The sequence below is a fragment of the Hemitrygon akajei genome, chromosome 20 (genome assembly GCF_048418815.1).
Source record: "Hemitrygon akajei chromosome 20, sHemAka1.3, whole genome shotgun sequence".
Lineage (NCBI taxonomy): Eukaryota > Metazoa > Chordata > Chondrichthyes > Myliobatiformes > Dasyatidae > Hemitrygon > Hemitrygon akajei.
The window spans coordinates 57,827,095-57,843,476 of record NC_133143.1 but is presented as its reverse complement, the minus strand read 5'-3'; the positions used below and the strand labels follow the sequence as shown (position 1 = coordinate 57,843,476).

Sequence of the window (16,382 nt, the reverse complement as noted above, 5' to 3'; positions counted from 1 at the left end):
TTGCTGCTGAATTTCTTAAACTGTTCCTACTGCTTATAATGTCTTCACATTATCAATATTTAAACATCAGAATACCTCGAAGCTCAACACTAAAACGCTCTTTACCCTCCATGAAAATTAACCAGGGCCCCAGTTCACCAGGACCTTCCAGTAAACATTTTTTGGGGAATGCAGCTCTCTACATAATTTACCCCAGGCTTACCGACGTTCAATATTTTGATACTGAAATGAAATGATGATTTAAAGAAATTCAGGAACTAAACAGTATACATTGTAGAAACTTCAAATAAAATATATTTCCTGATTCTATTCATATTTCCTTCAACTGATGAAGTATTGTATCACCAGAAGTAATAAATCTTTTGACCATCAAGCTTGTGGAGAAAGTACCTCAAATAATCAGGAGCACACTGTTAGTATACTTTGGCTCTTTAGTCAAATTAAATCATAGATTCACAGCGTGATTCAGCACTGAAAAGGCCCTTTAGCCCAACTTTTCTATGCTGACTAAGATGTATTTACAGGTTTTTCCCACTATTCGAAGGTAGAACGTTCCTATGAAACTGTTTATAAGCCGAAATGTCATAAAGCGAAGAAGCAATTACCATTAATTTATATGGGAAAAATTTTTGAGCGTTCCCAGACCCAAAAAAAACCTACCAAATCAAACCAACTAACACATGAAACCTAAAATAACACTAACATATAGTAAAAGCAGGAACGATATGATAAATATACAGCCTATATAGAGTAGAACTATTGTATGTACGGTGTAGTTTCACTTATCAAAATTGGGAAGACAGCGAGCCAAAATTGATTTGGAGAAAAAAAATCGGCTCTTACACACAAGCACACATACACCTCTACGCACGTACATGTATGCGCGCACAACTGCCCGCACAAGGCTTCTTGGTCATTGTAGTCTTTCTTGGGGTAAACACACGTATAAAGCGGGCATCTTTTTTTCATAAAAGCGAAAATCCTCTTTGGTTAGCAAAAACAGGTACTAATGTAGGTCTTTCGTAACAGCGAACTGTCGTAAAGCAAACGTTCAAAAAATGGGGGCCACCTGTACTCAAATCCCATTTACTCATGTTTGGCCCAAGTCCCCTTAAACCTATCCAATTTGTGTACCAGTCCAAATGTTTTCATTAGATATTATAGTAGTTCTCCTGTCTACCATCTCCTCTGGAAGCTCATTCCACGTACCCCTTGCTATCTGTTTAAAAGAGCTTGCTCCTCAGATCCCCATTAAATTTTTCCTCCTCCCACCCTAAACCAATGTCCTCTAGATTCAAAAGAAAAAGGCTTTGACTATCTGCTCTATCCATGTCCCTCTTAATTTTATAAACCTCCAGAGCAGGAATTCCCAATTTTTTTAAGCCATGGACCCCTTACCATTAACTGAGGGGTCCCCAGGTAGGGAACCACTGCTAAAAATGATCAATCTTCAGCCTCTTTCAAAGAAAACAGTCCCAGCCAATTCAATTGCTCCTTATAACTCAAGCCCTCCAGTCCAAGCAATATACTTGTGAATCTTTTGTTGACCCTCTCTAGCTTAATCACATCTCTCCTATAGTGTGGCCACCGGAATGGTATACAATATTCCATGCGCAGTTTACCCACTATTTTAGACAACTGTGACATGTCATTCTAACTTTTACACCATGTAAGCACACCAGATAGCTTTCACACCCTATCTCTCTACCTGTGCTGCCACTATGTACTCGTGCCTCTACGTCGCTGTTCAATGACACTCCCAAATGCCTTAGTTTCACCGCGAATGTCCTGGCCTGGTTTAACTTTCTGAAATAGCCAAGTAAGAAATGTTGGAAGTTCACTCCTCTAAAAGCCACACTACAACATTTCAAGTACATTCTATACATGTTCCTCTGCCCTCTGAAGGAAGCTCTAAATTCATCATGAAATACTGGTTACCACGGTAGATGCTGAAGCTGCACTGATGCTGGGACAGAGCACTGATAACACAGTTGTACTACTAATCTACAATAAGAACCTGCTTTTATTCTGGGATTGGTGACATAATAGTTATTAGAAGTGGGCTGTTAGCAATGACTGATTGAATTCATGTCGTGGTTACTTGAAATGACCAGGAGACGCAGACAATTCTTCGAGAAATTTAAACCTTTATTTGCAAACAAAGGCTGAGGCAATCAATGAACTTGTCACCGAAAGCCCACCGAGCTCCAGTGTACAGCATTCTTTATAGTAATTTTTATCAGTTACATTTTCGGTTTTATTAGCATACCCAATCAATTTTTAGTTGCATATCATCTATTCATTAACTAATCAATCGCTCTTGCCTAACTCTCGGTGCGCCACCAGTATTTCTCTCCAGTTCGCATTGGGGCCCTATTTCTGGCCAAGGTTATTTTTCCAGACAACCTCCCTCACATTACATTTCTTGCTCGTACCATCCTGTCCGCCACCGTTATCTCTTACTAAACAAAGGCTGAGTGTAATACATGGAGTACATTTCAGCTAATAGTGCTGCTAGCTAAACAAGTGTTCTGTAATTGCCACAGTATGCAGCTAAGAGAGTACAAAGTATCTAGTTAAAACAATACATAGCAAAATGTGTCTAGTAAAATAATACATAGTAATATTCAGTACCTAGAAGTGATTACATAGTATAGTAAATAGCTAGTACATAGTGATTATATTTCAGGTATATATAATGATTATGTCAGGTATATTTCTCAATATTCAAAATGTGGGATTACTGATAGATATTTACTTGCTTTTAATTTAAAGATAGAGAAAATGTCTAAAATAAATTTTCCGCCTCCCCCTTCCTTCTTCTTCCATTCAGCATACTTGCTTTCAACTTAAAGACAGAGAAAATGTTTAAAGTAATTTTTCCCCTTTCCCTCTTCTTCCATTTAGCACTCCAGCTCCCCTCTTGCCTCTTCTCTTCTCACCTGCCTATCACTTCCCCCTCCCCGTTCCCTTTCTCCCATGGTCCACTCCCCTCTCCTATCAGATTCCTTCTTCTCTAGCCCTTACCCTTTTCCACCTATCACCTCCTAGCTCCTCACTTCATCCCTCTCCCCCACCCACCTGTCTTTACCTATCACCTTCTAGCTTTGACTCCTTCCCTTCCCCCTACCTTCTTATTCTGGCTTCTACCCCCTTCCTTTCCAGTCCCGATGAAGGGTCTCAGCCCAAAATGTCCACTGTTTATTCCTTTCCATAGATGCTACCTGACCTGCTGAATTCCTCCAGCATTTTGTATGTGCCACTCATTATAGTATGGAGTACAAGAGCTGGCAAGTTTTGTTAAAGTTGAATAAGATGTTAGTGAGGTTTAATTTGGAGTAATGCGTGCAGTTTTGGTCACCTTCCTACAGGAAAGATGTGAACAAAGTTGAAAGAGTACAGAGATAATTTACAAGGATGTAGCCGGGACTGGAGTACACAAATTATACGGAAAGACTGAATAGGTTAGGACTTCACTCTTTGAAACATGGAAGATTGAGTGGAAATTTGATGGAGATATAGAAAATTATGAGGGTATAGATAGGGTAAATGCAAGCAGGCTTTTTCCACTGAGGTGGGTGGGACTATAATCAGGGGTCAAGGGTTAAAAGTGGAAGGTAAAATGTTTGAAGGGAACACGAGAGAAAACGTCTTCACTCAGAGGGTCGTGAGCTTGTGGAATGAGGGTGTCAGTGCATACAAGCCTGATTTCAACGTTTAAGGGAAGTGTGTACAGGAGGGGTATGGTTCCGGTGCAAATTGATGAGAGTAGGCAATTTAAATGGTTCGGCATGGACTAGATGGGCTGAAGGGCCTGTGTCTGCACTGTACTTTTCTATGACTGACTCCTCGAAGAATTTCAAAGCCCATTTCTTAACGTAAACAGAAGTTTAAAATGCTTCATATTACATTTAATGCAATAAAAATAACCTGGATATCACAAATCCATGCATAAATTGAAGAGTTAAAATGTTAACCCACCCCAGACCTGCCTGTGGGTTTTCATGCTTTAGTAGTTAAATTAGTTAATAAACCTGCCTTTCCTCAAAGGTTCAGGTTCTTTAATATTCATATGGAAGAATAACACAAACTAATACACAACTTAATGCTTCTGGGTAGATAGAAAGCTGCATCTAATAAAATGAAGGTGGAGCTGCAGCTGGACAAGAATCTATGGATTCAGTCTGTTCACTTCAACTTCAAGACACAAGTATCACAAATATCCACTGCTATCTGTGCTTTACAAATAAATACATACTGATATCAATCAGATGAAAATAGCTATTGAGCGTGAGTTTTGAGTCAGGCCAGCATCCTAATACCAATTTCACCTCTCTAACAGACTGATATTCCTTTGGCCCATTTTATTAAACACTTGCAAAGCCTCAGCTTTTCATGTTAAGCCAAGCCATAGAGAGATTAATGTTCTTTTTTTTTTAGGAAATTACATTACTTCTGCCAACAAAGAACTTTAGATCAATAATCCAATGCTAGACACATGTCAGCCAATGCAAAGAATTGACAAAACAAAAAGCATCATCCACCCAAATAAAATTATTGTTGATGTAGAGCCCGGTAGCTTGTGACAACAATTGTGCCAACAAGATCAGCCAGGCGCCAGATAAAAGGCAAGATCAACTTTCCTGAGAGGGAACGATGAGCAAGCAATATTAAACCGTGTAGCAGTTAAATACGTGTTGTAAATGTAAACAAGAAACATATTTACTTGAGTTGTCCATGGTACCTCAGGGACCCATGGACTCTTTGGTTAATGGAGTAGGGGTCCATGGCATAAAAATGGTTGGGAATCGTTGTACTACATAGTTTAAGACAAACTGTCCGACCTCCACCTGAAAGGAGATCAATTAGCTTTGGGTGCTACAAGATACTGGGTAATCAATGAAGGAGATACAATATGGAGGAAAATAACTGTGAGAAATCGTCAAAGTTCTCAAAGATTGCAATTTTGAATCTTAGATTGACTTCAGAAATCTCAGATGTTGTTGGAGCCACTCTCCCAGTCCAGGTATCACAGCTCCAAGTGCTCTTATCACCACCCGGATTACTCTGGCTTCAACCCTCTATATCCTTTCCATCTGCTTTTTCAAGCCCTGATATTTCAACAGCTTCTCATATTCTTTCTTCCTGATGTTATTGCCAATCAGGATTGCCACATCCATTACTATTGTTTTCCTCGGTACCTTGTTCAGAATTACTATGTCTGGCTGGTTGGCCAGTACCTGCTTATCAGTCTGTGTTTGGAAGTCCCACAGGATCTTGACTCTGTCATTCTCCACTACCTTCTCGGGTGTTTCCCGTTTGGACTTGGGAGAGTCCAACCCATACGCAGCGCAGATGTTCCTATAGACAATTTCTGCAGCGTGGTTGTGTCGTTCAGTGTATGCTGTCTCTGCCTGTATCTTGCACCCTGTGCTAGATGGTTTCAGCCGATTCCTTGCACTGTCTGCATCCTGGGTCTCATCTGGTGTGACAGACCCCTGCTTCTATTGCTCTTGTGCAGCCATGAGCAGCGCCCCTGTTCCTCAGCCCTTCCTTATGTCAGCCACCTCCAATATCTGGTGACGGTACATCCCCTGCAGTGGCTTGTCCTGCCATGGCCTCTGGTCCTCTGGCTCTGCTTTGCCCATATCCCCTGGCTGCCATCTGAGGAAATCTCCTAGCATGTTATCCTGGGGTGGGGGGGGGGGGGGGGTCATCTTCCTGACAAACTCCAGGACTGTGGCCTTGACAGTTTCAAGTCCCCGTCTCTCACTGCCTGGAAGTGTTGCCAACATAGCATGCCCACAACTTTACTAACCCTAACATCTTTGAGCTGTGGGAGGAAACCCACACAATCACTGGTAGATATGATTTTGTCCTTACAGACAGCGGCAAAAATTGTGTGCTGATGCTATAGTAGTGTTACAGTGCTGTCCTATATCTACCAATGATTGAGAAATTGTGACAGAGTACCAGGTAAAACTTAATGCACGTGGTTCTATCTCAGCAAGAATGGGAGTAACCTTATAAAAGTGAGAAGTCATTAATTCCTGATTGAGCACATTCCATTCAGTGATCTAACGAAGTTGCAAGGAAAAGTTATTTCCATTTGCAAATGAGACTTAATTAAGGAGACAATTTTGTGTTTTATATTTGTGAGTAATTTAGATCACCTTGTAGCGATCTGTTGTCACTTGGACACAAGAGAGTCTTTTTCTGTTGACCGGTGTCAAAAAAGCCAAATTAAATCTACTCTGATCAATGTTGCAAAACAATAAAACACGAAAACTTCTTGGGGGAGGGGGGAGGGGATATTTTTATAGGGACTGTACATGATCTCTTTTCTCCAAATCTGACTGGAATTTTAGTAATGTATGCTTCAATGTGTTGATGAATCCAGAGCTCTCTTCCATCAAAAGACTCTTCCACTGACAGAGGAATAACTGAGTTTGGGTATATGGATAAGATTAAAAAAATCTCTGTATAGAAGAATCACAAAGGTAAGTGTTATGTGTGTCAATCTTTTGTATTATAATAAGGGGAGTTCAGGGGCAATTTAAGGAGTTAGCAAAGGGAAATTTTTCGTTACAAAATATGCAGTTGCGTTCACTGAACAAAGGACAATATATCACAAAAAATATAAAGAATGGCAGAAGCTGTGGGGAGATGCTAGACTAAACTGTCCCAGTATATATATAGATAAAGAGAGAGAAATAGAGAGAATGAGAGAGAGAGAGAGAGAGAGAGAGAGAGAGAGAGAGAGAGAGAGAGAGAGAGAGAGAGAGAGAGAGAGTGAGAGAGAGAGAGAGAGTGAGAGAGAGAGAGAGAGAGAACACAAACAAACGGAGCTAACTCAAGGACCTCGCGGAGATAGGGCCAAAAGGACTTGACGGACGATGCTACAGCAATCTGAGGCCAAGCTAAAGCAGCTGCATATTTAAGGGATGAGATGCAACCAAGAGGCACGAGGATGTGTCGTGTCATCGCATCCACTGATCAAGCAGGGTTAATGACACTACCAACACTGAATCAGGAGCTCACTTGCACTGATGGCTCTGTGTGTATTAGAAATATGTTCCATCCATAAGTACAACAACAACACTCTATATAATCAAAGAGCATGTGGATCACATCTCACTTGCAAGTCTGGGACCAATAGAAGTAAATCTGTTTTACTTATCGAAAGAATAGCCTGTTTGAGTTATCCTTTAACTGCATTGGACCCAGTGTTAATCAGCTAGTTCCCATACCCTGGCATTAACCCCACTGCTACTTCACCTGCACCACCATGACCCGGCATTAACCCGCATCCTCTAACCCCACCGCTGTGACCTAGCGTTAACAACCTCACCCCCAACTCTATCCCCACCACCGTGCCCTGGCATTAACAAACTCCCCTCAACTCCACTTCACCACCGTGACCCGCATATAACCCCCCATCCTTTAACCCTACCGCTGTGACCCCACCCCCAACTCCTTCTCTAATGTTGTGACCGAGTGCTAAAACGATCCCCTTTACGTCCACCACTGTGACCTAGCGTTAACTACCACAACCCAGCTGCACCCTCACTGACATGACCTGGCATTAACCTCCCCCCCGTCGTGACCCGGTGTTAACTCACTTTATTTATTATTGCCTACTAACCTCCACCGTTATCCCCAACTCTCAGTCATCCCGCCTACCCTCCCTTCCCCAGATACCATCTGAATCCACAGTTACCACACCCACACACTTGTTACTCCCTCCCTCTCCACCACGCACCCTTACACGTCCCTCCCTCCCTCCCTCCCTCAGCGCCCCTCACCCTCACACTTGTCACTCCTTCCGTCCGTCCCGGCCGCTCGGCGAGTTTACCTGCTGCAAGCTGTAACAGTTCTGACAGGGGGCGGGACCGGTCCCAGAGGCCGAGTCCGTGGAGCCGGGCCCGGTGTCCGCCGCCTGAGAGCGCGATTCCCCGGGCATCATGTTGCCGGGCTGGAGCCTCCGCTCCGACCTCACTCGGCCGCCCGCAGCCGCCGCGCCATGCCCACCTCGGCGCACAAATGCGTCACCCGGGCGACCAGCTTCTCAGGACCTCGAGGCGTCGTACCTACCGCCTGCAGTAGCAGCAACAGTAGAACAAGAGATGACCGAGACCATCGAAATGCGAAGAAACAGAAAAGTAGAAATAAAACACAGAAATATGTTTCAAATATACAAAAGGTCTCAGGCATTTCTTCGAACAGCTCTAGAAAAATACACGAGGCCCCCACAGTCACAGAGCGGTTGCGCAACCGGGTCAGAGTCACACTGGGGTCAGTGAGAGTGTGACACTGGGGTCACAGAGAAACACTGGGGTCAGAGAAAGAGAGAGAGCAACACTGGGGTCATAGAGTGACACTGGGGTCACAGAGAGAGTGACACTGGGGTCAGAGAGACAGACACTGGGGTCAAAGAGAGTGACACGGGTCACAGAGAGAGACGCGGTAAGAGAGAGAGTAACACGGGTTGCGGAGAAAGAGTAATGCTGGGGTCAGAGAGAGAGACACTGGTGTCACAGAGAGAGTGACACTGGGGTCAGAGAGACAGACACTGGGGTCAAAGAGAGTGACACTGGGGTCAGCTAGAGAGAGTGACACTGGGGTCAGAGAGAGAGAGTGACACTGGGGTCAGAGAGCCAGACACTGGGGTCAAAGAGAGTGACACTAGATCAGAGAATGAGGAAAGATCTCATTGAAGCCTATTGAATGTTGAAAGACCTAGAGAGTAGATTGGGAGAGGATGTTTCCCATAGTGGGGGAGTCTAGGACCAGAGGGCACGGCCTCAAAACAGAGGGCCACCTCCTTTGGAACGGAGATGAGGAGGACTTTTACTTTTTAGCCTCATTCTTCTAAACTCACTGTGTACAGGCCCCGAGCCATCAACCACTCCTCGAACATTAACCCCTTCATTCCCAGGATCGTTCTCATGAACTTCCTCTGGACCCGCTCCTGTACCAGCACATCATTTTTTCTGATAAAGGGCCCAAAGCTGCTCACAGTACTCCATTTGAGTTTAGCACTAGGATCACTACCAGTGTAACACTTGTATCAGTCAGAGTGTAACCACACATTGTGGAAAGGAGAATCGCACTAACATTATATGTGATTAATCTTCCTGTTGCGCTGCTTACTGATCCTGGTATTAGAATTAAGTTAATTAAATTGCCATTTTAACCATATTTTCTAATTAAATTGCTCAGGTGTTAATCTTTAAAAAATATGTTGTTGAATTTGAAGGCAGCATTTAGAACAAAATGCTTAACTCATATAAACACAAGGGATTCTCCAGATGCCGGAAATCCAGGACAAGTACACACCAAGTGCAGGAGGAACTCAGCAGGTCAGAAAGCATCTATGGGGAGGAATAAACAGTTGACATTTCGAGCTGAGATCCTACATCAGAACTTCTATGCGTATGAATCGTTGGGAGTGGTTTGATATTCTCATGTTCGTCCAATCACTGATGTCAAGCCTTTTTTTGTCTTTTGTTATAATTCCCAATGTAATGCACTCAGTATTCTGACAATTCAGGGAGGAGGTCATGGTTGTGGGAGAGAAGAAGGTTGCTAAAAATTTGCAAAATATGTACAGTACTCAAAATATCGATGTATGATGAAAACAGTTTGTGTCATGAGCCCTGTGGCCTTTGCAGCTTGCTGTAGAGCATTGAGCTTCTAGTTTCTTGAGCACCGGTCTTTACTAATCGTTATTAACTAGAGCCGTTAAACCCTCGTGCTTTCAGATTAATCTTGTCCAGTTAATTGTGACCGGCAAGGCTTTGCCTGCATTTTATGATTATTTTAAAGAGCACTCTCCCTCAATGTTTTAGGGGAGTCATTATGTTGGAGAGAATGATTTGTCCTGTGGTGTCTCTCAGTCGTTCCTTCAAGGCTCTGTTAGTATTCCTATGCCTACCCTCTTGTTTCTGTCCCTTCATGAGAAATCTGCCGCCCTCCGCTCCTGGGGTCGAGTCACTGTCGGCGTTTGCTGTGACTGAGGCCACCTTCCACTGCAGCTGGGTTGAGTTGGTGTCTATGAGAGAGAGAACCTGCCGTTCCTCCTCACTTTGGCCCATTCCGGTGAGCATGCGCCACGACAACAAATTTATATCATTGCAAAATCAAGTAGCCACACAATCTGACAGGGTGCTTCAGAAAGCATGTGTTGTGTAGGCCTTCGTTAGTCAGAGGACTGAGTTCAGGAGGTGCTGCAGCTCTACAAAGCTCTGGTTAGACCACACTTGGAGTATTGTGTTCTGATCATCTCATTATGGGAAGCTTTCGATCAGGTGCAGAGCAGATTTACCAGGGTGCCGCCTGGATTAGAAAGCATGTCAGGTTGAGTGAACTACAGCTTTTCTCTTTTGAGCGAAGGAGGATGAGACGTGAATGGACGGGGATGTATAAGATGATGAGAGACATTGAGTGGACAGCCAGTGGCTTTTGCCCAGGGTAAAAATGGCCAGCGTGAGAGGGCATCCTTCTCCGATGGTTGGAGGAAAGTATAGTGGGAATGTCAGAAGTAAATTTTTTACACAGAGAGAGGTTGGTGCATGGAACGTGCTGCCGGGGTGGGGGGGATGGTACAGGCTGACATACCAGTGAGATATCAGTGTCTCTTACATGATGAAAGTAAAACATAGGGTTATTTGGGAGGGAAGCATTAGATAGATTGCCGAGTGGTTAAAAGGTTGGTGCAACATCGTGGGCAGAAGGACCTATACTGTTCTGTGATCCATATTCCAAGTGTCTGATAAGCTGCCTCCTATGAAAAAAGTGATGTTACCTGCACGGCCGTGTGAATAGAAGCTATTCTGCAATAAATCAGCAGACTCCGACCATCATATTCAACTTGTCACTTGGAATTCAAAGTAGTTTGAAATCCGTGGTGGCCCATCTCCCTGGCCAGTAATGCGGGGATCTGGACGATCAATGTATAGAGACCCCCATCACCCGAAGCGGCGGTGGAACTTAAATCCCAACAATGAGCGTGGATTGGGTGGCAGGGTGGAGAGGCGTCTCTACCGAAGGAGGTGTAAAGTGCTCTTTCCCTCTGCCGCCCTTGGGCGAGGTGTAGCACCTGCTTAGCTCCCCCCCCGCCCCCCCCATTCAGGGTCAGGTGAAGCCACGGGAGCAGATGGCGGGGTGGTCGTATGAGCAGCCGGTGCAGGTAACAAGTCTTGGTTGTGCGACCACTGACACCAGGCAGACAATCTCTGAAGAGTATTGATAATGGCTGCGGTCCCCCGTCTTGTAAAGACACCGTGCAGATGAAGCCAATGGCAAACCACTTCTGTAGAAAAATTTGCCGAGAACGATCATAGTCATGGAAAGACCACGATCGCCTATGTCATACAGCATGGCACATTTATTGTAAAAGCTCAGCTAATTCACGGTTCATTCCCTGATCCCACATATTGCTGAACCACAGTACAGTGGCTTATTCTTGAACCATGAGGTAGATAGTGATTAATATAACGCTTTACAGCACCAGTGATCGGAAGTGTGGGGCCTAACTCCCAGCGCTGTCTGTAAGGAGTTTGCACGTTCTCCCCGTGAGCACGTGGGTTCCCTCCCACAGTCCAAAGACGTACGGGTTAGGGTTACGCTGTGGTCATGCTGAGTTGGCACCGGAAGCGGGCTGCCCCAGCAAAACGTTGGAATCTGTTGGTCATTTATACAAGCACCAATTTCACTGTTTCAATATTTCAATCACAAAGGACAAATAAAGCTAATTTTTAAGATAAAGATATTTACCTTGAAGCATTCAGTTACATTAAAGCTGGTACATTGAAAAAAAATACCTGAGCTAGAGTGAAAACAGACTATCCAACATCAATCTAAGCACTGAATATGGGCATAATTGTTGTTGATCATGTGGCATTTAAATTGGGAGAGTTATTCACAGACTAATCAAAACAACTGACCTAGTCATAGAGAAATACATGACCAGATCTCTCTGTTGTAATTCCGGCATTGCCCACCAGAGGGAGCAGTTCAGTAACGATCAGCCATGGCAGCATTCAGCATTGACTACATTGAATCACAGATCTGATGAATTTTTCAAAATGCCTTCCACTAAATAAAAAAAAAGCATCAGTTTGAAATTCTTGCAGTGTTTCCTGAATAAATAAAAATCACAGACTGATTTTGTTCTTCTTTGGCATTATTTTTAATTTGGTTGATATAAAGTCAAACTTCATAAGTGCAGTGTGACATAGTGATTAGCACAACACTTTGCAGTAAGATGGGGGTTCGATTCCTGCCACTGCCTGTAAGGTGTTTGTAAGTTCTTCCCACGACTGCATGGGTTTCCTCCAGCTGCTGCCGTTTCCTCCCACATTCACCCTTACTTGTTTAGTAAGGGTGTCAAAGGTTATGGGGAGATGCTCGGAGAATGAGATTGAGAGGAACAATTAATCAGCCATGGTGGATGGCGGACCAGACTTGATGGGCCAGAAAGCCTGATTTTGCTCCTATGTCTTATGATCTTATTCCAAAGACGTAAGCGCTAAGGTCAGTAAGTTGTAGGCATGCTATGTTGGTGCTGGAAGCATGCGAGCACTTGCAGGCTGCCACTAGCACATCCCTTACCGTGCCAGTTTGCACACAAGTAAGGAACTCTCCTCATGAACGTTCTCCTCTCTCAAACGATGAGGCCGTACTCCTCCCGTATGATCATCATCATTGTTCATTGCTCGATCCTATGACGTGAGTGATCGCGGTCCCATGACCATGGTTAGTCTTGGCAAATTTTTCTGCAGAAGTAGTTTGGCATCGCCTTCTTCTGGGCAGAGTCTTTACAAGACGGGTGACCCCTGCCATTACCAATACACTTCAGAGATTGTCTGCCTGGTGTCAGTGGTCGTACAACGAGGACTTGTGATATGCACCATCTGCTCATATGACCATCCACCACCTGCTCCCATGGCTTCACGTACCCTGATCGGGGGGCTAAGCAGGGGCTACACCTTGTCCAAGGGTGACCTGCAGGCGAGCGGAGGGAAGGAGCGCCTTACACCTCCTTTGGTGGAGACGTATCTTCTCCCCATCACACATCAGTTGAACAACACTTGGAAACGGTACTGAGAGTTGTAAGGTCACAGATTTTACTCTGGGTATGTGATCCCAGCGTCCTTCCTCAACACTGGCCTCAGACATGAACTAAGCCGGTTGAATCATGAGGGACATGACCGGTTAATTGAATCTGCAAGCCAAGACCATTGGTAAGTGCACTGGTCATCACTAAACTCCCTCTTGTTTAATTTTGTTACCCTTGCAATAAGTTTCAATTAGTTATGAAGTAATTATGAATTTTTTATGACTTTATATCATAATAATGCCAAAGAAGAACAAAAACACACTGATTTGTATTTATTCAGAAATATTGCAAATAAAAGGATATTTCTATTTCATTGAAAGCATTTCTGAAAAGTCATTCAACTAGTGATAAATGGAACTGATGATATTCACAGGCGAAGTGCTGAAGGAACTCAGGTATCATCTATGGAGGGCATACACTTGGAGTACTGTGCACAGTTTTGGTCGCCCTGTTTTTAGAAAGGTTGTGGTTAAAATGACACACACAAAATTAAAGGTGGTGATAAATCAGCATATAGGAGGAAGATTGAAAATCTGACTGAGTGATGCCAAAGCAACAACCTCTCTCCCTCAAAGTCAAAAAGACTTTGCTTATTGACTTCAGGAGGCCCATGAGCCAGTCCCTATCATGGGGTCAGAGGTGGAGAGGATCAACAACTTCAAATTCCTTGGTGTTATCATTTTGCAGGAAGTGTCCTGGGCCTAGAACATTATGAAGAAAGCATGGCAGTACCTCTTTTGTTTTTGAAGTTTGTGAAAATTCAACATGACATCTAAAACTTCGACAAACTTCTATAGATTTGTGGTGGAAAGTATATTGACTGGTTGCAGCATGGCCCAGTATGAAATCACCAATGCCCTTGAAGGGAAAATTTGACAAAAAGTAGAGGCTATGGACCTGTCCATCATGGGTAAAGTCCTCCCCACCTTTGAGCGCACCTACACAGAGCACAGTCGCAAGAGTGCAGCGTCCGTCGTCAAGGACCTCCACCACTCAGGCCAAGCTCTCTTCTCACTGCTGCCAACAGGAGTGTCAGGATCCACACCAGCAAGTTCAGGAACAGCCATTAACCCTCAACCATCAGGCTCTTGAACCAGAGGAGTTATCACTGAACTGTGCCCTCAACCTACGGCCTCACTTTCAAGGACTCTTCATCTCATGTCCTCTATATATACACTGCTTATTTATTTATTAAAATATGTTTTTTTTAATGTTGTACTTGCCCAGTTTGTGGTCTTTTGCACATTGGCTATTTGTCCATCCTGTTGGGTGTGGTCTCTCAGTGAGTCCATCGTGTTTCTTAGATTTATTACAAATGCCTGCAAGAAAATGAATCTCAGGGCTGTATATGGTGACATATCTGCACTTTGATAATATATTTCTTGAACTTTGTGTGTTCACTACCACCTTCAAAGGCTAATAGGATTGAACAATCAATGCTGAGCCTTGCTCGCAGTGTCATAATCCTAGATATATATATTTTTTTGATAGGAAAGGTAATCAGTGAAAGAGATCTTATAACTAACAATCGGCAGCAGCCGATCGAAGAAAGATGAAGACGAGCTTCATTTTGTCACAGGTACAACAAAATATTGAAACACCCGGTGAAATGCATCGTTTGCGTCAATGCCCAACGCGGTCCGAGGATGTGCTGTGGACGGCCTGCTTACGGAGCCAACTTACTATGCCTGTAACTTTGTGACCGTAGCCCATAAGTCCTTGGAATGTGGAACAAACCGGAAGACCAGGAGGAATCCCGCGCGTTTACGGGGAGAACATACCAATCCCTTACAGAAGCGGTGGGATTGGATCCATGTCGCTGGCGCTACAGTGTTACACTAACCACTACGCTACCATGCAATGAAGTAGATTTGGCTACTCGAGGTATCATTTAGCAAAACATATGGCCCAGGAGAGGTAGAGTAATATCCCTCATTCCCCCGTGAATCAAGGAAGGATTTAGGCTCTCTCAGCCTTGATCTCCAGCCAGCTCGCAGCTCTCTATAGCACGAAGTTGGATGTGAAGTGTTCCGACAATGTGCTGCTGAGACCCTGACACGAAAGCCGGAAAGTTGTCTGCATCTGGATTTGGCCCAAGTTCCTGTACAAGCTTTCAGCTTCCCTCTCACCCTTCCCACCCCCTTGCTTCCTATTGAAATTGGGACCCAGAAAAGAGACTTCACAAGCTGAACCAGATGAAGTACTTTGCCTGTTACTGTTAAGATTCTTTCAAATAGTGATTATGTTTTAATGCTAATTCTGTTTTAAGATCCACAGGCTCAAAGATTCCGTGCCTTTTCATCCCCCCTCCTTCCTCCCCACATCTCCCTCCCCTCTACCCTTTTATGGTGCAAAGCTGACCATCTCTAGATGGGAGCCATGGAAGAATGTAACTCTGTAACTAACTGTCCAGTGGGGGTAAAATTACTCAATGACATACCAGGAAACTGCAATTAAAGAAGAATTCAAGATGCTATTAAGTGAATAGCTGAAAGGAGATCAGGCGTTGAAAGCAACTGATATTAAATTCCTCTTCTCTCTGTTTCTTAAGATGAGAAAAAAATGAAGGTTTGCTGCCCAAGATTTGTTGGAGAGAACTCAGATCACTTCCTCTTATCATGCCTGGGGTCTTTTCTCAACGGGCTGCCTGTCTGAAAATATTCACTGTTAATTTACTTTGAGCAGCAAAATCATTTAACAGAATACCTTGATATGCTTCGCATTCTGTCCTCAGCGTTTCTTCCTCAGTCACGTAGAATTTTCCCAATCTTTTTCAAGTTTCTTATCCAAAATTCTTGGCAATCATCTGTGTCCACCTACGTAATAATTTTTGTGACTTGTGTTTACTTCTTCCTGAATTTCTTGTAGCTTGACTGTTGACAAATGATTGCTAGCTGCCTGCGTTCTTCCTGCTGATGATTCAGGGTGCACAGTAATTCACAGCTTGTGCGTTTGTGGAATGCAGCCTTTCAAAAAGCTTAAGCTATTCTTCATTCTTGAGCCATTTTTTAGAATCAATGTGCATCCAGGAATTCTGAGATTCTACAATCAAATCAAATCCCCCCCCCGCCACCGATGTGAAGAAATCCTCCCTTTGATATTAAATTATAAAGTCACAATGCACAAAGTATATCATCAATGGTACAGGTCATCAAAGATAGAAACGTAGAAAGCCTACAGCACAATACAGGCCCTTCGGCCCATAAAGCTGTGCCCAACATACTTGCTTTAGAAATTACCTAGGGTTACACGTAGCCCT

General features: G+C 43.8%; 1 protein-coding gene across 1 annotated transcript in view; it reads right to left on the bottom strand.

Annotated features, from left to right (window-relative positions):
• Window positions 1-8,057, bottom strand: part of ice1 (KIAA0947-like (H. sapiens)) — a 49,539-nt gene extending 41,482 nt beyond the window's left edge. The window contains exon 1 of the mRNA XM_073024363.1: window positions 7,856-8,057. Within this exon, the coding sequence (XP_072880464.1) occupies window positions 7,856-7,966 (111 nt within the window). The 5' untranslated portion in view covers window positions 7,967-8,057. The remainder of the gene's footprint in view (window positions 1-7,855) is intronic.
• Window positions 8,058-16,382: the final 8,325 nt, after the last annotated feature.